Source organism: Rhyacophila brunnea, unplaced genomic scaffold, assembly GCF_057557595.1.
Source record: "Rhyacophila brunnea isolate RB1 unplaced genomic scaffold, BYU_Rbru_1.0 scaffold_4, whole genome shotgun sequence".
In the NCBI taxonomy this organism is placed as follows: Eukaryota; Metazoa; Arthropoda; class Insecta; order Trichoptera; family Rhyacophilidae; genus Rhyacophila; species Rhyacophila brunnea.
In genome coordinates, this window is record NW_028233068.1 from 8,848,560 (window position 1) to 8,874,661 (window position 26,102).

At 35.0% G+C, this 26,102-nt stretch overlaps 1 protein-coding gene across 2 annotated transcripts in view; it reads left to right on the forward strand.

Moving 5' to 3' along the window:
* The window catches only part of hfp (Poly(U)-binding-splicing factor hfp), a 32,341-nt gene that overhangs the window by 548 nt on the left and 5,691 nt on the right, over positions 1–26,102 (forward strand). Inside the window, exons 2-12 of one of the 2 annotated variants that reach the window (XM_085954864.1) lie at positions 2,258–2,354; positions 8,114–8,196; positions 9,139–9,231; positions 11,127–11,346; positions 12,578–12,922; positions 14,086–14,247; positions 14,848–14,993; positions 17,176–17,373; positions 19,864–19,922; positions 23,219–23,421; positions 24,564–24,741. In XM_085954864.1, coding sequence (XP_085810990.1) covers positions 11,231–11,346; positions 12,578–12,922; positions 14,086–14,247; positions 14,848–14,993; positions 17,176–17,373; positions 19,864–19,922; positions 23,219–23,421; positions 24,564–24,741 — 1,407 coding nt within the window. In that variant the 5' untranslated portion in view covers positions 2,258–2,354; positions 8,114–8,196; positions 9,139–9,231; positions 11,127–11,230. The remainder of the gene's footprint in view (positions 1–2,257; positions 2,355–8,113; positions 8,197–9,138; positions 9,232–11,126; positions 11,347–12,577; positions 12,923–14,085; positions 14,248–14,847; positions 14,994–17,175; positions 17,374–19,863; positions 19,923–23,218; positions 23,422–24,563; positions 24,742–26,102) is intronic. The other variant, XM_085954863.1, reaches the window with a different exon arrangement.

Genomic DNA, 26,102 nt, shown 5'->3' on the forward strand with positions numbered 1-26,102 from the left:
TTGAATGTTAATAGCTTGGTCTGGCAGCAGGTCTATTTCTAGCCATAACTGCTATCAACAAACATCCTCAATTGAAATGATACTAAAGGCCTTTAGGCAAGGCAATGGCTTTGCAAACCTGACCATATGATGCTGAAAAAAGACCATATAGGATGCAGATAGAGATACCAGCAGCAACGGCACAATATCAATCACATTGACTGCTGACGAGATAATTACTAATTAATTACCACATTTAAATAGCATGCTAATTATATCTAATGGCCACCCAATGGTGTTAACCTTTGCTTCTGCTGATGTACGTTGATATCGATTTCATTGTCCTTTCAATAAAATAATATAACCATTACTGCTATTTAGCCGCCAGAGCCGCCAGTAGCGTACGGTCCATAGATGCTGTAGATGCAGAGCACCCCCAGAAATAAATGACTCAGTAATATGTAATAATTTTGCAAAATTTTACTTCTTCTAAAGGTTGACGCCCACAATGACCGAGCGGCTAACGCATCAGCATAATTATAATGTGGGTCCCAGGTTCGAATCCTGGGTCTGGCAAATACACATATTGTTTATCAATGTGTGTATGGAGTCAGAGCATGGATCTAATAGGTTGAGCAAGTGGCTAACATTCATTTCTCGTAAAAACAATAATAATACAAACCTCCACTCTGTGTAGTCCCATATGATCTTCTTAGGATCGGACATGGTAAACAAAAAGGTTATATACTATAAATAGTGAGTATGTAAATATTTTTATAACAGCAATGCTATCATTTTGCAATACAAGTGACCATACTACGTCATTGGTCACCCGCTAAGATTCAATTAGTTACATACATTAAATGCCCTCTAAAATCAGGTATAATGCTAATTTCTTTGCGCTTTATATGCATGTGTTTATATATTGGATGGCCTTGATTTTTTTATGTAGCCTAGGTAGTACATATTTATATATAGACACATAATCCGTTGTTAACTCTAAATATCTATATTATCGACTTACCAAGTTTTGGCAGCAACCCCATGATGTAACAGGTAGTAACAGCATCCCCATAACCAAAAGTCACCTGACATCACTAGTAACAGCATACCACTGGGGTACAATCAACTTCTAGAAGTGAGGTTATCAATGTATACTACTTATTAACTTCTTTTTGATTTTTTTCTTCTTTAAAACCTATTGTGTAAATTTTGTTACTTCTTCAGTGAATTTGCCACACATTCATTAGTGAGGCTTTTCTTCAGACCATTTTCGTAGGCACCACAGTCGTAGTGAATGCAAATTCTGTACACCTCAGAGACATACGTATTAGAAAAAATATTGATGCCATGCGTGACTACAATAAAGAATGTTACATTTTTACTGAATTCAAACTTCCAACTGAAATTCTATGAAATAATATGGGATTATAATCCCATGGACACAACAGATTAATAAATAGAATTCCGCAGGGTTTTGAATGTGTGAGTGTCCTACGATAGTGAACCACACATTATAGACGTGCAATAGTGTGTGTTGCAATTTTCAAACACACCAATATTGAATGAGTGTCAGTGCATAAACCAAGAACAGTTGTCAGAACGAAATACAAGCATATTCTTGACACGTGTTCAAGTTCATCCCATATTCTTCCACACTCAAGATCGGCTGCCTGTTACTCCACACCCGTTAGGTATTTCAGTTCCCATTATTTCTGAGTTCCCTGCCCATGGACACTGGAGTTTCAGTATAGTCCAGCCGTGGGCAAATGCGGCTTCCAATATCTCTTGATAAAAATATAGGTATTTTCTTTTCCCATTAGGTATATTCGCGAGTTTTCCTTTCTAAATGTTATAAGTGATAAGATACGCGTATTAAATTTGAATTTGTGTATTTAATACACGTGAGAACGTGACTATGGTGTGGCTCTTAATATATAATATGAAAATCCAGAATGTGGCTCTCTTTGACCTCATGCATGCCCATCCCTGGTAGAGTCGATGGATATGGTGTATAAAATGTCATTTTTATTTTCATAACGTGTTTAATTTGTTTTGGATGACTTATTCTCTTTTAAACATTAATGAAAAAAGAATACCATTTCTTTCTTGAAGTAGTAATAATGGACCATTTGAAAACAACACCTCAGTTATAGTTGAATACATCTTATTTAGAATTTCACTTTGAAGTTGATTTACTCAACTCGGTCGCCGGTGCATTTGTATTCGTTGCGTCCTCAGCACCTCGATTATACTTGTACAATTGATCTTTTTGCAGATACCTGTTACAGAAGTGAACATGGCTGAGATGCAGTTGCCGGAACACCCACCGCCGCTTCCCGTGGAAATGAAAAATGATCTGGTGCCAGCCGAAGGTATCATTGGACGATGATTATTTGCTTAATATTTTTCCTCAAATGTTTTTTGTCTCAATTGACATATTTTGTTTATTTCACTCAACTTGTATCTGTTGTGAATGATGATAAAGGGCGTATCTTATGTACTCAAACACCCAAGTTGCATATGGAATGCACTTGATTAGGTTTCAATTGAATTATGGTCGATTAATTAATATAAATGGAGTATCATTGAAGTTATATGCATGACTGACAAATCAGGTCGGGTGTGCACCCACCATTAAATTAAAAAAAATAACAGTTAGGTACTCGTATCTTTTTCTGTTTCAAGAAAGTTACTCTGATGTATGAAAAATGGAAGATAGAACACATCCGTATGTTTTTTTTTTACAATGTTTCAATGTTTGCTAATAAATACCTTACCATATTGTACTTTGGTTGGCCATAATATATTAATTTTCTGTGTAAATGAAAATCAATCAAATTGTAGTTTTTTTAAAATTTTATTTACAGTTAATCCAAAGCAAGTCAACGATTTGTTTATACATTTGTTTTGATTCAATTTTTGTATTATTTATGCAGTATGTCCGCCGAATTCAGTAAAATATTGTCTCAAATGTCAAATAGTTAATACATTACACTCGTCTTTCAGTGTGTACTTAATTTGGTGTTGTTTTCATTGTTTATCTGGTGATGTTCGAGAGGTGTAATACTATTACTTAAGTTGGTATATTATAGATTTTAGTGAATGATTGTGGCTAGTTTTTAATACAGGCACTTTGTCCCGTCTGCTTGAGATGTTACAGCGAGTCCAGCCGCCCGCTTAGAGCCCGTCCCGGGGCCGCACCGGATTCCAAATCGACTGACACCATTATCTCACTTCACATCAATCTATCTTAAGACGAAAGCGTTTACAATTGTTTCCGTGTCTTCGTACTACAACTGGTCAATTTTTTACCGTCCTTGTATCGGTTAATTCATTCCCTGAGAAAGGTCATTTGATTTTTCAGATTTGTCGCCCCAAAGTAAAAAATCAATATCTCTTACACCAACACTACTTATTTGTATTATATAACTTTGTTTAATAATTATGTGTCTTGGCTACTGTAGTAATGTAATATACAAAAGACATAGTACAATCAAAAGTAGAAGTTGCACATGTACCTAACTCGTAACCAATTATCAAAGTTGTACTTGTCGATGTTAAGTTCAATGACTAGGTGGATAGACTCAATACTAGCGGTTATGTAATGTTTTCATTGATTAAAAATAATTTGAATATGGGAATTTTCTGAACTTGCAACAGCGCATGTCATGAATACAGTGAATTGATTTATTATTCAAACCGCTAGTAATGAAATTAAAACGTTAAAAACCAGCAATACCTTTAAATAACATGCAATCGTAAATAATACCCCGTTTACTCGTGCATGGATTTACTGCTGATAGTACGTAATCGCGGCTGTAACAGTAAAATGCACGTATTATCGTGCATATTGCAAGATTGCATGCATGGATTAAAAAAGTTCAGAAGCTTTTACACTAAAATTGGACTGTGCGATATCTGCGCTTACGCAGTAGAAAGATAGTGATGATCTGACGGTAAAAACCAAAGACTCATTTTGAGGTTACCCGATTTTCACAACCTGTCAAAAAGTATCTTACAATGACAACGTCGCATCTCGCTTACTCTTGAAGACTGCGATTGACGAGACAGTCAGCACTTTTATGTGTAAGTGTAAAATACACACTATTGGTGCAAGTAAATCCATGCACGTGTACAGGCGCCATGGTCCCCACATCCAGAAGCGGGCCCCCACACCAGGATGTTTGGTGGGCCTCCCTACCTATCGTTACGGTGAAAGGCAGTCTGATTTTTTACATTAGTATTCCCCAAATGGCATTCCGCGGAAACCCAGGGTTTGGGGTAAAATTAAGGGTGTTTCGTGAATTTTTAGCGATTTTTTTATTTTTAAATAAATCCAGTTGATTTATTGAGTTCTGGACATTTAGCATCATATTATGAAGCACTAATCGCGACCCCCTGTGTGTTGGCCAAGTAACCCTTCGACATATTGGATAAATAGCCATTTTTATAGTCAGGAAAGGAAACACACTAAAAATAATTATAAAATAAAATTATACACATGATTTATCATTTAACTACAGTCAAACTCGGTTATTACGATCACGGATATAGCGAGATCTCGGATGTAATGAAGGAACATTCCTTGACATTTTAGTTTATGATTTTCTCCATACATTTATTCACTGTTATAACGAGCAAAATTATCTTATCTTAAAACTGTTAGTTCAAAAACATTTTCCACCCTGAGCAATAAAATCCGGCCGTAGACGATGCCGCCGGGATGATTATTGGTGTTTTTGCCAACATCATTGAAAAAGTATCCACGCATTTGGTTGAAATTCCACGCATATGGTAAAAAATCCAAGCTGAAGTCAATAGGTACCTACCAACGTTCATTATAATAAACAACTTCTTTTGTAGATTATGAATGCCATGCTTGTTTCGGGGAATAATTCTAATTGTGTATTTTTGTTTGAATTGTGACTTTTTGTGTTGTGACCGCTCATTTAAAAATACCTATTCTCTGATATAACGAGTAATGCTTATAACAAGCAAATTCAGTCGGTCCCATCTTCCTCGTAATAACCAAGTTAGACTGTATTAATCTTCATATTATATCAAATTGCTTTGCACATTATTAGCGCCGCAGGTGAATTTTTTACTATTAAAGCAAATTTGTGGTGTATGTATATCTCACTTAACTTGCCAAGTCGGGCCCCCAGGCTAGAGCCCTGTCAGTCCCCCCCTTGTGTGGGCCATTTCAGGCGCTATAATATTATTTGTGTTAGCATAGATAATTAGTATCACATTTCGAAGAAATAAGAAACATTAATCCATTATTATATTATCCAAATAATAATGTTTAAAATAATCTATTGATTTAAAAATGTTTTATGTCCTTGTATTCACCACACAAGCTCATCGAAACATGCATATTTTTATACGTGGTGAATACCAACTGATAATAATTAATATTATGTTATTCACTATGTGAATTTGATATTGAATTTCTCTTGAAAAGATTGAATATACCTATTCAGTTTATTTTAAAATTTTGATGACACAAATCACCGCACGTTACTTGGCGTCACAGTATACTGCAGGTATAAATATCATAATACGTTGATCACATCGTGTTTACTGTTATTCTTTTCATTTGTGATAATTGTTTGTGTCCGCCCATCAGGGCACTTGTACGACTAATATACTTCCGTTTTATCTGGAAATGGTTAATAATACAATTGTAAAAATTAAACCTCTTAGTGGGTTACATACAACACTGTCATTTTTTATTCAATATTGCAAAACTATTTCTTAATAATTTAATGTAAAATATGATTCACGATATGTAAGGTTTGCAGATTTTGCATTCCACCTACCCAGACAAGTGTAATTTTATTTGTTATTGCTTCCAGTGGTGTATTTCATGATCATTGTGCTTTTCAATTCTGCGTCGTCCTTCTAAGCCGAGAGACGGCGATGCAGAGATCTTCAAACGTGACAGCTGCACCCCTGACATTTCATAATGCCCTATAATTATCTTCAATGTGGTTACGTGTCACATGAATTCATTGGAGCTATGACAAAAAAAGAGGCCTCTTTTGTTTAATGCGAATGCATCGCTGAGTAATTAATCAATTATGTACCGATTGATATAATTTGCAGTGGTTCATTTCAATTCTACGATATGTATAACTTGTACGCTTCCCGATGAATTTTATTTTTCTGTACAATCTCATCAAACATCATCACGATTATTCCAGAATATCAATTAAAACATTCAAAACTATGCAGTTATCAAAGTTTACAGATTACAATCATGCTGACATAATAGGAGTGATCTGTAAAAATAAAATAATAATTGTGGATCGCTTTTATAAATGTCAATTCACTGCCCAGTTAATTGTCATCATTAGGCCGGCTTGCTTCACAGCTGGATAAAGGCATCTTCTAGCTGATTCTATTTTACCCGGTCTTATGCGTTGCCACGTACTTCCACTGTACTTAACTATTTCATTAATCCAGTGGGCTTTAGGTCCAACTTTTGGACATTTTTTACATCGTGGGTACGATTTACCTCTATAGCCCTGTTGATTCGGCCCCAATAAATCATCGGTCCACTGTGTTCATATTATATACACATTGCTCGAGCTTTCTGCATATAATTTAATATATTTTGAGCTATCGTAACATATAATATATATATATGAGGCCTCTTTTACGTTGATCGCTTTAATTATCGTGTGATAGCTTTGAGTAATATGATATAAACGGATCCGTAATAAGTTTTAAGTTGAGAGTCATATTAAAATAGCTGCCCTAATAGTTGCTCTGAGTGATTGCAACAAAATCCTTGTATAATATTGCTCAAGGTGATAAAGTAACCACAATAGATGTACGGCTACAATGTAGCCATGGTCTGCTTTCTGTTTCAGGTTCACGTCGTAATAATTTAAAAAAAAATGTATTAACGTCTGAACTTTCTGTTAGATTTTTGTTTTGGTAACCCCATGATTATATTTTGGATGCAATACGTATGTTGTAGTTATCCATTGAGTATTGTCACGGTCATAACATTTTTGAAAAAATTTAACGCAAGTTCCAATGTATCATAATAATAATCAAAAGCCCTGATTAGTGTTCTTCCATGTCTTTTGCTTTCTGTTACAGGTTTTATTCTTAATCTTATGGTTAAGCTTATAAGTTTGTCTGTTTGTGACAAAATGCATTCAAACTAATTATGTTACGGTCCCATTAAACATTAAACCTATCAACATTACAATTTTAAAGAGATTTTTTTGTATTTAACACATTCTTCGATCTCAAGATGAAATGATCGACCTCAGAATTGATTTTGTCGGTCTCAATAAATGAATGTTTGGCTGGCAATTGATGGGTTAAAACTAAAAAAAAAATGTCTATTAGTAAAAGTCCACTGTATCATATCAAGAATAAATCAATCTACATATTGTACCTATTAACTAACTGTCAGATCAATTTTGGGTAACAGTAAATATGTCGAATAGACTGTTCTGTAGCATTGAAAGCAGTAATATTAATTATTGTATGTTGATAGTTTCTCAACAATTCGTAGACACTAGAATATTTTTTTTTATAAAATTACCGTAAATCATATCACATAATATGGAAATTTTGTAAATGTCTTCAACCGAAATGTAGTTTATAATTTTTCATAGTTTCTTTATAGCGTAAATACTATTAGTATTTTAAAATACTTTTGTTTGATCCTCCTTTAATTTTGAGCGTATTGGATGAACAATTGACCATGTTCAACAGTTCTGGTATCTCTCAACTTTATTATGAGCTACGTATTCGGAACGAAAGAATTATTTATTAATTATCTTTATTACATGTTTCCAAGTTTTAACATAACCTTTAATTGAACATTTTTTGAATTAGTACACTTACAGTTAGTAGACATTGTATAATATTATAATGATAGCCAACTGAAATAAAATATATATATGATAAAATCGCAGAAGTAAAATAGTTTTCTTGATAAATAAATTTGAAATGCGACCATTTTTTTGTAAAAAATGATCGTTCCTGAATCAAAGTTGTCTATCCTTATTCTGTTATGTCTCTTTCCTTTCACTAAACAGATGAAATTGTTTTGTCAACAAATTATTGATCAAACTTCCTTCCGCCTCTGCTCTTGTGTTGGTAGGCCCGTTGGTTGCTAGGCGACCGCTGCAACGCGCCGCAGACGAGGCCCGCGCTCTGGATCCGAATACATCGATCAAAAAAAATGTACAGACGATTTAACGCACGCTCAAAGATATACTGAACCGCCTTCAGCTGGTGCAAATTCATTGCCATTAGTTAGAAGGACGGGATGATTCGGCGCAGACCAACTTTGACAGCGCGTTTCTGTGAAACTTAGATTCTGAAAAAATATCTACATAATAAATACTTATAAAATCAGGCAATCCTGTTCCATATTCAACTTAATACAATAATCATTATACTGTTAAGAACTTTCAATTTGTAATCCTACGCCTCGCCTCACTCATAAAGTAAGAATAAAAAGAGATTTAGTTTATTATGTTTCTTGAATTTGAATGGTGAATTTTAAGTACAGACTGATTGTGCACGGGTTGGACAAAACAGTGTACTTGCGAACCTATGTTGTTTCATCAGACAACTTCTAAAATAAACCTGCTTTGTTTCCAATTTTTGCTATTACCATTTTATGTTATTCAAAATGTTGGTGCATTTTGAAATCATTTTTTTTTTCATTTAGTTTCGTCAATAATCAATAAATCACTAGAAAAATATATCTACCTTTTTTCTTGTGCACTGCAGATAGATGTCCACTCCAGCGGCCATGTTCTAATTATCACGGTTACTGTTAAAGTAGAATTTACTACCTGCACATAACTTCATAGAAAATAAAGTGGACATATTTCAGGAGTACGTCCACATGTGCTTAATTCTGGTTTAACAGTAAACACGGCTCTTAGAATAGGCACTGGGATGGAGTATATTTTCTTCATACCATATAATTTTATTTAGCAATCTTGCATTGAAACGTTTATTAAATTGCAAAGTCGGGTCAAAGTTGGTAGTGTGCACTGTTTCATCGGAATCAGACCGTTCTTAATTACATTTCCTTTTTGAAAAGTCATCATGTGAATAAATCCGCGCATGCCCAAGTTGCACGCTTGCTAACCGGTAGTTTGATTATTGTAGGTGGTGCCGGCGACGTGTTGGTCAATCACGGACTGACACCATTTGTGACCACACCCATCTATGACATCCAGCAGATAGGGGATGTTTACACTGGTAATATTTTATCTAATTATTGTACTCTTATGAAACTGACATTTATTTAAATATCTTTTTATAGAGATCAAACATAAAGTATATTATTATTTAGGTATGTTAATTCTAAAATTTGTTTTTATTAAAGAACCTTGTGAAACTGACTACAAATCATCAGTTAAAAAAAACCATGATTTCAATACACTATTATTATCGAAGGATGTTGTAATTATTGATAATACAGGAGGACCTCGACTTTCACAAATCATCAGTTAAAAAATACTATGATTTCAATACACTATTATTATCGAAGGATGTTGTAATTATTGATAATACAGGAGGACCTCGACTTTCGCACATAATTGGTTCCTGAAAATGTGTGCGATTGTTGAATGTTCGAAAGTAGAGGGAAGTAAATTTTTTTTTAAAATTGTGTGTATTTTAAAATATGTATTTATCAAGTAAATATAACATGTTTAAAAGGCGTTTAAGAGACATGTTTAAGTGGGGTTTGCGGGTGTTCCCTCAAAAAGTTATCAAGAGTTAACTGTTTGCCACTCTTCTTTTTCTTTTCTTCGTATAGTATTTTATAACATGCTATGTCTTTATTAATCGCCCTACGCACTTGAGATATGCGTTCTCCATTGGGATCACAATCTTTCATAATATTTAAAAATTTGTCAAGATGCATGAAGGCTTCATTCATATTTTTCATTGTTAAAGTCTTGATGATTTTATCAGCTTCTTCTTCCTCACTTTCATTATATATTTCATTTTCGTACACTTGTTGCTCAATTAAATATTCATTTGTTAGGGGTTCTGAGTGAGATTCTATCATCTCATTAACATCTTCATTGTTAACATCTAAGTTTAGTTCATTCATTAGGCGGACTATATCAATTGTGATAGTTTCTGGAGTTTCATCATAATTTATAAAATCACTCAATCATTTGTGGGCATAATTGTTTCCATGAACCTTTCATGGTTGACTCTTTTATTTCAGCCCACGCGTCTCCAATATTGTTTATTGCGTTCCATATATTATAGTTCTTCCAGAAATCTTTTAATGTAGGCCCACCTTCCCTGTCAGTTGCCTTGATAGCCTGAGTCATTATTGACCTCATAATATCGTTTAAACGTAGCTATCACCGTTTGGTCCATAGGCTGTATTGATTGGGAGGAAGAAATACAACATTGATTTCCGGGTATAAATTCTGTATAGATTTTGGGTGTCCTGGAGCAAAAGATTCGCCACTATCAGAAGTCTAATAATTTCCATCTTTGCCTGGATCGTGAGAAGTTTATGAGTCCTTGATTTCTTTTTGTTCGTATCAACACTGCAGTTTTTCCGTTTCTCACTCATGTTTATAAATTTTTAGGGTGAAATATTTCAAATGAATAAAATTAGCAAAACGCACAACATGACACGCCCGCACGCGCTCCTGCGCAAGACTAAACCTATCCTAGCTAGCTCACAAGCAAAGTGACGGGTGCGAGCAGGATGCAAGTGACGCAAGAAATGCACTTGCTTGTGAGCGAGTGAGAAGGGGATATCTTAACCCCACGGCCAGCGCGACGTTTTAAAAAAACAATTTTTTTTGAAATATGCGAAATAGCGAATTGTGCGAAAGTCGAACGTTCGTAAGTCGAGGTCCGCCTGTACATACAGCAGAACCACAATTATCCGCAGTGTTGCCAACCGTACTATAATTATAGTATTCGTACTATAATGTTGGCCTGCGTCAGTGTTGCCATCTTTTTCTATGCTGATAATAGTACAAAGGCGTAAAAATTATAGTATTTCTAAAAAATACAAAAAAACACGTAAATCATCTTCTTGTTTTCATAATGAAGCTAAAAGATTCTTTGTCAGTATTGTCAAAATATTTGAATAATAATTGAAAGGAATATGTTAGGTCCTGGAGCGAAATGTCCCACCCTACCGGCGATACTGGGCGGGTCTCTTCCGCGGCTGGGGTCGGAGCAGGGCGACTGCGTCTCCCGCGCCAAGAAGTATGCCATGGAGCAGAGCATCAAGATGGTGCTGATGAAGCAGACCCTTGCCCACCAGCAGCAGCAGATGGCCAGCCAGAGGACACAGGTGCAGCGGCAACAGGCTTTGGCTCTCATGTGCAGGTCCTGACCCTTCAGCATAAATTCAGTCAAATTTCAATTTTTAATGTACTGGTATTCAAAGTATGCATAATCCCAAAACAGTAATAATTACAGACAATGATAATTCAATGCACTGAAGCTGATGCACGATTCCAATAATAGATTTGCATGCTTCGGTGGTTGTTTTCATCAATTTAAAATAAAATGTAATGTCAACTGCTTTTCCCTTATTGCCATATATTGCAGCCTCGCAATTAAACCGCCACAAGTCAAAATTTACGTGTTTTGAGTTAATTACTACGTTTCATTGTCTATCGTTCATAGTATTTGTACCGAAAATTTCATATCTCTAAGTCATCAAATTCAAGTCAAAACTTCATTCAATATCTAAACATATTTCAAAAACACAGTACAAAAATGCGAAAGGTAAAAACTTCAAAGCTGATTTTGTTTTTTGGATTGTGGCAGTTTAGTTGCGATGGTGCGATATGTCCAGTTTAGTATGTTTTGAGTAAATCGAAAATTTGAGATGCATGAGAAATGGACATAATATGTATTGTGTATTTGAATGATATGATTGAAAGTATCTTCTAAAATATCCTATTTGGACGTATAATATTTTTACAGCATAAAGATATGGTGCAGACGAACATTTTGTGTATGTTAACTCAATTTCGACAAAAACTGGACATACAATATCATATTGACGACATCATATCATACGACATATAATATTCCATCCACGTGAGGATGAGTATAGGTGGAAATTATTTTATAAATTCTTAAAATAGGGTCTTCTTAACTCATCTGGTGTACTTCCTTGTACCTATATAATTTTTTGTATTTACACATTTATACTGTAGAATCTATCTCTTTTATTATGTACCTAATATTGTTTTAATAATATTTCGTTGTTTCTAAATGTCATGTTGTGAACGTCTTAAACTTATAATTTGTAATGTCCACAATATGTAAAATAAATGAATTGAATTGAATTGAATTGAATTTGCGAATTTGTTCTTTATTTTAAATGACAGTTCTTTTTTAGCGCTTTGTCCTTCAGATTTATTTCAAAAACCCACATCCTTCATATGCATATTTTATTTTTGTTGTAATATTGAGAAATGAAAAGTACATAACACCCAAAAAAATACTGTGCATAGTTTGACGGATAAAAAACATGCTACCTAATTCTGACACTTTCCATTGGTAGATCGGAAAGCGTTTATAACAAGATATGTTAACGTTGCAGGGTGTATGTTGGCAGCATCTCTTTCGAGCTGAAAGAAGATACAATCCGCCAATCATTCCTCCCATTCGGTCCCATCAAATCCATCAACATGTCGTGGGATCAAGTGACACAGAAGCACAAGGGTTTCGCGTTTGTGGAGTATGAGATCCCGGAGGCGGCTCAACTCAGTCTTGAACAAATGAACGGCGTGATGATCGGAGGCAGGAACATCAAAGTGGTCGGGCGGCCTTCCAACATGCCGCAGGCCCAGGCTGTCATCGACGAAATTCAGGAGGAGGCCAAAAACTACAACAGGATCTACATCGCCAGCGTGCATTCCGATCTCACTGAGGACGATATTAAAAGGTAACATTACTCCACGTTTGCTCCTAGAATCCCAGTCGATCTTGTGCCTTCCTAGGCTTTGCCAGCATCCACAACTAAGTCTTATACACTCAAGAAGAAGATAAAATGCTGACCTCTACAGTCTATATAAAGATTGCAGCGCAGTTCATCAATTGAGATTGGGAGACTGCATTGTCCAGGTTACATACACCATATGAACATCGATTAATAATTCAGATGATACTGTGTTCCTGCCATGTCCTGCATAAGGTTTTATTTCATTTCAGGTTGATTGATAGCATTATCTCACTGTTAGGTAGCAAACGATTAGTAAGAAAATATTGTATCTGCAAGCTTCAATGATGTGAAACCACGTTTACGTGAGCCCGAGCAGCACGTAGAGACGCCGGAGCATTTAACTGAGGCAGTTCTCCGTGTTGGCAGGCCGTGATGCACGTATCGTGTTTGCTGATAAGATCTGAGAAGCTTTTACTATAACATTTCATAATATATAATAACTATGTAATTTTGAATTTAAAATGAATGTCAAGTTTTTGTACAAGCATAGCGGACTCCAAACCATGATATAGCTTTACCATAAGTTAGTCAATATTTTCCCCTTGTTTTGAGATGCTCGAGATGAGATCGAAGAATTTTTTAAGCAAATACTATTTGCTACAAATGGATGTGTGTTATTGTTTTATTTAATTACTACATACAATTCAGTGGTTTCCAAACTTCATGTTTAAAATATTTAAAAAAAATATCTTGTATTAACAAATTTAGTTAACCACTTGCTCAACCTATTAGGTCCATACTCTTGACTCTAAACACATACTGAAAAATAATATGTGTTTTTGCTAGACCCAGGATTCCAACCTGGGACCCACGATATTATAAGCCAACGTGTAAGCCGCTCGGCCATCGTGGGTAGTTTCCAAACTTTACGTAGCTATGCTCCATACTTTCAAATATATAAAAATTTCATGTAAAAAATGTATTTAAATATATGACACAATTAAGGATCAAAGAAAATCAGACACATTATAATATATCTCAATCAACAATATTTCTGTGCATTACCCATCGATATATCTGAATGCAAGTTGAATATGAATACTTATAGTATTTGGTATTAAGAAATGTTTAATTGTAATTTGTAACGTTTTATCCTTTTTTGACAGTGTTTTTGAAGCATTTGGCCCCATCACATACTGCAAGCTTGCGTACGGTACATCGGCCCACAAGCACAAGGGATACGGCTTCATTGAGTACGACACGTTGCAGTCTGCCCTCGAGGCCATAGCATCTATGAATTTATTCGATCTTGGAGGGCAGTATCTCAGGTATTTACAACTATTCGTAGGCACTCTTATGTGTTTTAGATTTGTAATACATATTTTTGACTGTTCCCGCTATAACTTCAATGCAGTTGCATGGATTTGTATTTCGAAAATAGAATTCTCTTTTGATTAATTTGTATGACTGTATTGTTTTACATATTCAGCCAGTCTCAGAATAAAAAAAATGTATTCCAAATATAAATATTTAGATTCAAAACATCCATAAAACAGTAATAATTACAGACCCACAAACTTATTTGAAGAATGGGATGGGAGAGCCACTGTCGAAAACTACCCAATCAAAACTCATAACTGGACAGAATCTGACATTCGATTTTCAGAATGGCATCCTATGGTTGTTCATAGTTCCATTTTTGGCCATTCTACAGATAAGTTTGTAGGTCTGTACACAAATCTACCATAGACAAGGCAAACAATATCAATCACAAACAATCATTACATTACACAAAAAAATAGGGAAAAAAGTAAATAATATTAAAAATACTGCAGTATATATTATGTAAACTGGATATGTACCAAGTTTGTTCTTCTATTTTAGTGCAAGCACTGGGAGTATGTATTAATTTTGATTACATGTTGCAGAGTGGGCAGAGCGATTACACCACCCAATGCGCTGATGGGACCTTCCACTAATTCTATGATGCCGACAGCGGCTGCAGTAGCTGCTGCGGCAGCCACAGCTAAGATTCAGGCCATGGATGCTGTCGCTAGCAACGCAATGGCACTAGGCAAGTTATATTTCAATCTTTATGTACATTATGTAATACAAATACGTACATTCAAGAATGCCTTCCCTCTGAAACGGAGCCGATTGACTCGAATCCTAGGTATAAGGGCTTGAACAGACAGAGCGGTCAGGCTATCTGCATTCCGCGTTCAGAGTTCAGCGTTCTTTGTAGTTTGTGGACCGGCGCGGTCTGACTGTATGCTGTGTGCACAGTTTTGATGAAGTCCATACACTACAAAGAACTCTGAACGTGGAACGCAGAACGCCTGACCGGTCTCTGTTTGTTCAAGCCCTAATGTCTGATGTGTTTTCAAATTATGTATGTTCAATATAAAAACTTACATTTTCAAATCTTGTGAATTATTCATTGAAAAAAAAAATTTGACATAATTCCTTGTTTTTCGTCATGTCAAGTTGTGAATGTCTTGAATCTATAATTTGTAAAGTTCACTACATATCGTCGGTGTTTTGTAAAAAGGGCGAATTAACCAAAATGCTACTATACAGGAGGAGGATTTTTAACTTTTGACATTTATTTGTTTTTTACCTGTAGATGATTATAAATATCTAACAAGTTTATAATAAAGCTTAGAAAGAATACTGTCATTATAATACGAGGGTGGGTCAATAAGTCCTTAGAAAAGCCGACAGGTGGCGCGACTAGTACTGTAAGCGGTTTGTTTTCATGCAGCGGCACTACCGATTCAGTATACTGCGAAGTTTCAATCAGATTGGTCGGGTTGTTGTGTGTTTCTCGTACATTTAAAAAAAAAATTTGCTTGTGGAAAATGGAAAAATGGAAAATGGAGAAAATTGAGTTTAGAGCTGTTATTAAACATTTTAATATAAAAGGGTTAACAGCAAAGGAAATAAAAAATGAGTTGGATTTAGTTCACGGCATATCTGCTCCTTCACTTGCAACTATTTATAACTGGTTAAATTAATTTAAACGTGGTCGTACATCAACAAAGGATGAACCACGCTCAGGACGTCCTGTAGAGGTGACTACACCAGAAATGATCAATAAAATCCACGATATGGTGTTAAGTGACCGAAGATTAAAGTTGAGTGAGATAATTGAGGTTACAGGGATCTCAAAAGGTAGCGTCATTTCTATTTTACATGACAAATTGGGCATGAAAAAAATTTCTGCAAGATGGGTGCCGCGTTTGCTCACAGTCGACAATAAACGCAATAGGGTGGTGGCCTCTAAAGCCCTGTTGTCGCTCATGCAACGCAATCCGGATGAATTTTTTCGTCGCTTTGTGACTGTAGATGAAACATGGATACACCACTATACTCCCGAGACGAAAGAACAGTCAAAGCAGTGGATTGCGAAGGCAAACCATGTCCAAAGAAAGCGAAAACCGTAAAATCAGCTGGTAAGGTTATGGCTACTGTATTTTGGGATGCACGTGAAATTATTTTTGTTGACTATTTGGAAAAAGGAAAAACAATAACAGGGGATTATTATGCATCTTTATTGGACCAGCTAAAAAACAAAATTGAAGAAAAACGGCCTCATTTAAACAGGAAAAAAATCCTCTTTCATCAGGACAATGCCCGTGTTCACACATGTTTACGATCAATGGCTAAAATTGAAGAATTGAAGTTCGAATTGGTCGACCACCCACCGTATTCGCCAGATTTAGCCCCCAGTGACTTTTTCCTTTTCCCAAACTTAAAAAAATGGCTAAGTGGACAACGTTTTTTTTCAAATGAAGAAGTCATCGAAAAAAAATTGAGAAACGTCTAACCAAGTGTATTGAGCTCCAAGGAGATTATGTTGAGAAATAAAAAAAAAATACAAAAATAAAAACTGTTTTAATGCTTTTTTCTAAGGAATTATTGACCCACCCTCGTAGGTATTATTATATAATATTTTAAAAGGCTTAATATGTCACATTTGCTTTTTATTTCGTAATTTTAATTAATTATTAGTCGATTATCGTTTTTAAGTACTTTCCTGTGGAGATAAAAAATCGCCGTTTTTACACAACAAAGCTAGTGGGGTACATATTGTATTTTCATTAAAATCTCGATTTCGCGAAAATGGTTGATTCGCCCTTTTTACAAAACACCGACGATATATGCAAAAATAAATAAATTTTAATTTGAATTTGCTATGTCAGACCTGCAACAAATAGTAAGTAAAAATTTTAATATGCATTTTCAAATTATAGGTTTGACGAAATTAGTTAGCGCTACGCATCCTGGGATTGCGTCGATGCCGGTCGGTCTCGCCACATCTTTGCCCGCTTCTGTTGGACTACCAGTTGTGGCCAATATGGTAGGAATCCTACCAACCATTGCCACAATGCCCCTGGTATTGAGTAACCCCGTCACAACGACTGCCGGATTGCCACCGCCAGGTCTTGCCGGTAAGATTAATAGTGATTAACCCTTAACACTCGAGTGCCGCCATATCGGCGGCATTAGAAGCTTCCCGTATTACTCGAGTGCCGCCGTAGCGGCGGCACGCCTATAAAGTAATTTTTTGTAATATTTTCAGCAATTTTTATAATGCGATTTCAATCAACTTAGAATGAATAATAATAGGATATTACATTTATCTGAGAAAGAAGTCGGCAAAAGAATACTGCGTGCGTAATTTCAACATAGTATTTTTATCGGAATCTTTTTTTTTTTTTATTCGTAGGTCGTCGCTTGCAAGCAATGTTTTTTTGTCACATAAATTTTATTTATTGAACGTTCCCAGACTAGAATGAACTGAAGTGTTTGTCACGCATGATTTTGAAGTGTGTTTATATTTTTTATTGGTTTTCGCTTGCGCAAGGGCGTCTCGTATAGTTTACAGTTTTATATTTGAATAGACTGTTTTTGATGACAATACTTACTAGTAACGGAAAAAAGAGTTACGGAACCTTACAAATATAATGTGAAATACTCTAATGAGTCAAATGAAAATTATTACGTATCGATTTATTATTTTTTGAGAAATCTTTTGATAATGTGTACCGCACTGGGAATGAGTTGTTATGAGCCCGAAACTAATTTAGGAAATTTACGAGACGGCCGCTTATATTACAACTGTATCTGAAGGCAATTCATTTGGATCATATTTACAGTCATAACTATATGTATATATTACACGTGTAATTGAAGGCAATTCATTTGGATCATATTTACAGTCATAACTATATATATGGACGATTTACACTTTATATCCACTTCTCTACATACCGCTATTTCATTACGATTCTGTGATAAGCCAGGATTACATATTGGAGATTGCTTTGTGAAATACCACACAATGAAGAATTATAAATAAACTAAAAATAAGTACAGTATATTCATTATAAATCTATTTTACAGAAATAATAAAAAAAAAAAAAAAAAATTTTTACATTTTTTTTCACCAATTAAATGTTTTATATTGAAATTATGCTTTTTACGGAAAAAAGTCTCGAGTGGGTGGTATGTACCTATAAAAAAAATTTCGAGTGGAAAAGGTTAAAATACCTACAGTCGAACTTGGTTATTATGATCTCGGATATAATGAAGAAACATTCATTGACATTTTAGTTTATGATTTTCTCCATACATTTAATCACTTATAACGAGCTACATCTCGGGTATACCAAGCAAAACTGTTAATATGTCGATCGTTTAAAAACATTTTCGACCCTAAGCAATAAGATCCGACCGGGCAGTAAAATAGACCGATGCCGCTGGGCACTAGTTAAGTGTCTAAATACCTAATTGGTGTTTTCGCCGACAACATTGAAAAAGTATCTACGCATATGGTTGAAATTGCATGTAAAAAATCCAAGCTTTGTGAAGTCAGTAGGTACCTACCAGCGCCGGCGACTCAGCACTTCATTACAATAAACAACTTCTTTTGTAGTTTATGAATGCCATGCTATTTCGGTATACGCTGTGTCGGGGATTTTTACGATGGTTTTCAGATTTTTTATGTTCTATGCTTAAATAGAACGTGGCGCGAAAAATGTTATATAACGAGTAATGCTTATAACGAGCAAATTCAGTCGGTCCCATCTTCCTCGTAATAACGAAGTTCGACTGTATATTAGTATTAATTTTAATTTTTGTTTATGATTAATGATCCTATTGATCTGATACCTTCATTAAGACGATACATCAGTGAAACGGCAAATAATTTTCAACTATAGGCGCGATGAAATTTTGGACTCGCTGGCATTCGGAGAGAGAACGTCGAGCTGGGAACACGTCAATTTGTTTTGTGACGGCGACGGGGATATTAATTCTTAAATCGTGTAAAGATAACTAAAAACGTTACCTATTTACTTGAAAAAAGAAAACATGTCAATGAATATATTATTATTGTTACTAATAGAACAATAAACAGAACATTAAATGGACGCCTGTTGGATTTATATGACAAATGATATTTTGTACGGCATGCGTCATTTGCACCTGCGATCCTCAATCCGCGCATTGCCTAGCCACGATCTTTTTAGACCGTGCCTCAACTGAGGTATTGCTTTCTCGTGGACAGTTTTCAGATGGAAATGTAAAATACATGGGTATCAGCGATTTACTTTTCATGATAATGGAAGTTGAATAATGAATGCATTGTGCACTGAATTAATATTATTTCTGATTGTTTTTAGTATGGCGAAGACTGGTTTTTCGTCTGATGACATTTTGTTCAATGATTTTTATTTAACCAGTTTGAGTCGATATTGATCTACGCAATAAATCACGTTTGCGTGCGAGATCGGGAGAGTAATTAACCGCGAACTTTTCTGAGTTAATATTAATACGAGGTCACTGCAGTTTCTTTTGAGGATTTTGTCATTATGTATCTCTTTCTGTAAGATATATTGGAAAATACGTGATATTAACTTTTTGAAAATTCTTTACAGTTCCTGGGATTCTTCCATCAGTAGCACCGATAATACCTCCGCCAGGAATAGTAGTACCTGTAAGTATCCTCGGTTATTCTGTTTCAACATGTATCTCTGAACATCGAAAGGATATGGGCTAATACCTTCAGGAATTCGTATGAACCTTTTTGTACTACAGTACTTGATTGCGATTCTGGTGTAGAATTATATAATTATATATTATGTAGAAGAAAATAGTGGCTTGCTTTTGACATCTCCATTCGGTTACTATGTACTGTTATTTGTGAGTCGTGTAGTTTGACATTTTCATCTCTGCCGTGGCAAAATAAATGAAAATGTGATATCTGTGACGCTACATCAGCTGAATCTGATCTGATGCCATCAGTGGCGCACCCAGGATTTATTATTGGGGGGGGCCCAAGCAGGAGAATGTAAATTAGTCCCATAGGCTCTTTTTCTTCTTCACAGCCTAATTTCTCGTTTATCGGTCTTTTGTCTATTGCATTCGGTGTACCTACACTTATTGGCGATTTTTAATACATCTACTTTAATAATGGAGCTGTCGAGTATTGACACATAATAATCAAAAAATATATTGCACAAGTAATTGAAAATGTTCATGGGCATGAAGTATAATAGCGCCGCAGGCGACTTTTTTTTACTATTAAAGCTAATTTATGATGTGTGTTTATCTCACTTATCTGGTCAACCCGACACGCCAGGCCCCCCACAGCCCGGGCCCCCAGATTAGAGCCCTGTCAGCCCTCCCCAGTCATGACCTACACCACTTCGGAATTCGGGTGGACACCGAGAATTTTTTGACAGTTCCATTCGGGATTGAGTTTTTAAAAAAACCTGACATTAGCGTTTCGAAATGTTAGGAATTAAAATCTAAGAAATTTTTCAAAAAAGGGTGCTGGAGAATTGTTACAAATCATTTTTTGCCGTGTTTTTATTTGTGTAAGCCCAAAGGTATAGTTTATTGGCTTTCAATTTCAATGTTTAAAATCATTCAGATAATTTTCATTTTTGGGGGGTGCCAGGGCCCCTTGGCCCCCCCCCCTGGGTGCGCCACTGGATGCCATATCCATAATGGATGATAAGGAGAAAAACAGCTTTTTTGTTTCCTCGTGTACATGGTCATGAAGTTTATATTATTGCGATTATAGAATGTTTTAAATTAATAAGATCCACATTATTAGTCTTCATGTAATTTTCATAGATTCTTCAAAAAATGGATTTTTTATATGTTAGTTTGTCACAAAATAAACCAAGTCCGCATGGACTTGGTTTATTTTGATATTTCCGTGGCAGCCATTTTACTAGCTATAATAGTGTCATTCTTCTGGGCTGGACTTAGGAAATGAAAAAGGGCGAAATTATAAATAAATGTTGATGATAATTTATTTTTAGAAAATTTTCTCAATATAATATTGTTAACTTACCCTTAGAATGCTACGCAACGATATATCGTTGTTTTCGATTATGGCGAGGAATGCTAACAACGGTCGTCGTTTTGCTTTTGATGCCTGCAATGTAAAGTTAATTTGGGAACATACTACTGCCTCAGTGGTACGAAACATTCTATCTATTTAGTTTTATTGTTGTGCAATATACCCTAATTGATATATTATGTTTTGTGACTGGATAGGTTTAAAAATGATACTACTGTATTTTTTTCATAGCATCTGCATCTTTTTAATAAAAACATAAAGTTTCAAATACAAATTTCTATTACAATTACAATATAAACGTATTTCATTTTGTTTGCAGTCAAATTTTTGGTGGAAGGATATTGTTTTATTTTATTTTATACATTTGAAACAGTGGGAAAAGTATTTTAGAGCAATGTTCCCCTGAAAATACTAAAGATTATACTAACTTACTTATTTCATTTTATATATATATATATTTCTAATTTTACTATCCACAAATTCACTATCAGAATCGGTAGAGCTGCTAATTCTTCGAGTTTCTCTAAAAGCTGCCATTATTTCGCTCACTCTCTCATCACCCGTCCGTAATCATTTTGCAGGAATTAAAATTATAATCCAAATGAGGAATTATTTTCTCAATAAGATGTTATGGGGAGTACGTGTTGTTAGCTAATACAATCGAATGGAATTAAAATAATATTTTGAAGTAACAGATTGTTTCCAATAGCTGTTAAAAATCAAAACTAGATAGTTGGTTTCGCTCGCACATGTGATCGTCAGTATGATAGAGCGAGAACGAGAAGTTCAATTAATTTTAACAGCACATGAAGCGGGGGATATCTAATTGCCTCATTATCTATTCAAAACGTAAAATTAATTACAAAACGTGTTGTCATAATATTCCGATTTCGCAGAATCAATTAGAGTGGTAAGGTGTCTAAAAATAATACATTACTTTAATTTATCGACAATTATTGGTAAATGACGAGTGCCGAACAAAATATAATTTGTCGTAAAAATCCAACATGCGTCCATTTAATGTTTTGTTTATTGTTATATTACTAATAATAATAGTATATACACTGACTTCTTTTTTAAGTACACAAGTAAAGTTTTTTATTCATCTTTACATGATTTAAGAATATTTTCATCCGACGCCATGGCAAAACAAATCGACGTGCGGACACATCGCTGTCCGTCTCCGATTGGCGACTAGTGAGAAATTTTGTCGCACCTACTGTTGAAAATTATTTGCCATTTCACTGAAGTACGCTCTTAAATAAACATGCACGAATAATTATTATTAAAATCTTTAAATTAATTAAGGAGTAGGTACAAAGGGTTCTATAAGTCTACTAATATAGAATTGTATAAAACCAAATTTATATTCTCAGTACCATGACTAAAAATGTCAAATGCGACCCTGCTTGGGACCGGACGCTTTTTAGGATGCAGGTTAGATGGAATAAAACTTACCGATTTTCCCTATCTTTGGCGCGTTTTGTCGATTCTGCCTTAATTATTCGTTTTTTCGCCTTAGGGGGTGGGGTCACTTCTGATATTTGAAACATTATTTTTATTAATTATTTCTATTAAAAAATGTCGAAAAAGACCCTATTGACACTCACTCACTCAACGGTTCGTAAACAACTGACGGCCATGTTGTTGTAATCGCCTTCACTGATTGGCCTGAATGGACATGGTTGAGTGTGATATAATTACTTCAGTGGATATGGGTGAGTTTGAAAAAACTGTTCATCTTTAGCTTCCATTTACTTGTTATACAGACGGATTTGGATGGTTTTGATAATGCAGAAATGTTAAAATGCATTAGTTCTTCCGCAAATCACAAAAAAGTCAAAAATACCTAAAGGTGGACTTGGCTGATTTTGAAATCTAGCGACACATTTATAAATACACTATTATATTGTTTGCAGCAAATATCTCAGCCAATGCAAAACGTAAGTATGCTGGGCATGGCTCCGCAGTTACCACAGCAGCCCCCCGCGCTACCTCCCTCCCCGCCGCACCACAGCCCCGCCCACCAGAACCTTGGCCATCAGCAAATGCAGAACAATCAGCTAGCGCAGAATTCCATGCCTGTTCCCAGTTCAAACGGCGGACAGCAAGAGGCGCTTAGGTAATATTCACTGAGATAAATCCTTCTTTACTACAAAGCGATGGGTAAATTACCATTTTCGCTCAGGCCACGGCTTCAGAGACCTCTACCAACTACATCTTTAGAGGATAACACTTACAGTAAAACCTCGTTAATACAAATTCCATGGGACCGAAAATCAAAAAAAAAATTCGAATTACGAAATATGAAATATATGGGGAAAAATATTAAAATTTTGAAAATATTTATTTTTTTGATTTTCATTAATTTTGTTTGCGATAATAGATTTGCCTACCTAATTTGCGATACAATTCTTTAAAATTAAAATCTGTGTAAATAATTGTTTGGGATTAGTTCTCTAGTAGTCAAGTATATATATAAATGTTTAAAAAGACCGGGCAGAGTCTGGCCGTGTCTCGAAGGTGGTACGTTTCATGAACCACAAAATCTGTGTGACTTAAGGCAGAAATACACTATTATCACGTCACGAGCACACACGAGTTTATGGTAAGCTCGCACCACCGGAAAAGGGTTTCAATGTCATTTTACTTAGTATTTAAATGTATCAAAACCACACTAAAGTCACCACAATTTCAATTTTTGTTATTTTCTGCAAATTTACACATTGTCATCATGATGTAAGAACACATATCTTAATTTTTAGTGGTTTGGAAAAAAACTACAATTGATCGGTACGTAATTGACAGATGTTTTCGTAGTTAGGGCGAATCAACTATTTTGGAGAAATCGAGATTTTAATGAAAATACAATGTGTACCCCACTAGCGTTGTTCTGTAAAAACGGCGAATTTGTATCTCCACAGGAAAGTACTTAAAAACGATAATCGACTAAAATTAAATAAAATAAAATTACGAATAAAAAGCGAATGTGACATATTAGGCCTTTTAAAATATTATATAATAATGCCTATTATAATGACAGTATTCTTTCTAAGCTTTATTAAACTTGTTAGATATTTATAATCATCCACGGGTAATAAACAAATAAATGTCAAAAGTTAAAAATCCTCCTCCTGTAAAATAGCATTTTGGTTAATTTGCCATTTTTACAAAACACCGACGATATTTGCTACAATAAGCTACGATAAGTTTGTTACAAAAAAACAGGCCATCGCATATCTAAAGGATTTATTAATTTTGTAGACGAATGGAAGCAGCCAAGCAACAAGAACAACTGCAACTGAAATTGCTGGCTGGCGGAGAACCACAGACTCTGCAACAACAGGAACACATGAGCATCAAGGGGCAGAGCGCCCGTCACCTCGTCATGCAGAGACTCATGCGGGCCAAGGAGTCCAGGGTCGTTATACTTAACAATATGGTGAGTAGTGTAGTGGGACCGGAGCAAAGACTTTTCAGGCCAGTGTGCGCTCCGTCCTTCTTCAACAGTTCTCTTAAATATTATTTTACACATGGTAATTTTAAATCACTTGAATATAGGAAGCAGTCATTATTTTTAAAATCAAGTACATACCTAATGATGTAGGTATATTTGAAAGACAGAAGCTATTACAGTCAATTCGGGTAACTTTGGACAACTTTTAGGTGTTTTTAGTGATTGATTGGTTTATGGAAATAGTCAGCTACATCTATTTAGATTATTAGGTGTTCTTATAAGTTCGTTGAACTAATTTTTATATCAAAATTTTTCAAAATATAGAAAAACATAACGTCGCTTAAGAAACAACACCGCGGAAGTCAATGAATTAAAATTTTCAGGGGAAACAAAAAACGTCTCAAAAAATTGAAAATTGATACCTTTTAACTTTTTTTTTGTGTTTAGTTAAAAAAAAAACATTTTTTCATTGAAAAAGAATTTTTCCATAGAAGGAACACGGTGTACGATTTTTTTACCTACCGAATGTTATTCAAGACTCAAAACCGCCAAATGGGGACTTACGCAGAGACGATAACTAAAATGCTGTTTTTATGGGTGGTCCATTGTTAAATGAATAATTGGGTAACTTTGGTAATTTTCGATGATCAAATTCCCTGATTTTTAGCTGAATACGCTATCTGGGTAACATTAGAATGTATTTTATTTTATGTAAAAACTCTAGTCTAATAGAAAACATCAAAATGTCACAACTTAGTACCATACTTACTATAACAAGAGTGATGATGAATTGAAAATGACTTTTCAAAAAAGGAATACTGCTCTTGCTACAATAACGTTTGTTTTAAAATAGTTGGACATGTTAGTGTGGTTTGTTATGATATCCATAGAAAGAAAGTAGATTAGGTGTGGTTTTTCTGTCAATTGTATTAATGTCTCCTAATGCCGGCCACTAGAAAATAAATAAAATGCAGTTACTTAGGTTTTGTCCAATGTTACCCCAAATGACTGTAGTCAGTCCAATTATGAAATAATGAGAGAATGTATGCTAAATTTGAGATTTTTGGCTGCCTACCTGAATATTGAAGACAGCTTTTGAAAAATTGAGTTCGGGGAGTTATTAAGTGTCCTGGCACACCATTGCTAAGCATCTCGACATGTCTGATCTTCAGCACCTCAATTTGATCATGCGGAAGGTCGACAATTTGAAAATCCACACCGAGGTTCCTGTGATGTTAATTGATCATTCTTTGTGTCTTCTCAGTATGTACAGTCGAACTTGGTTATTACGCGGAAGATGGGACCGACTGAATTTCTTCGTTATAAGCATTACTTGTTATATCAGA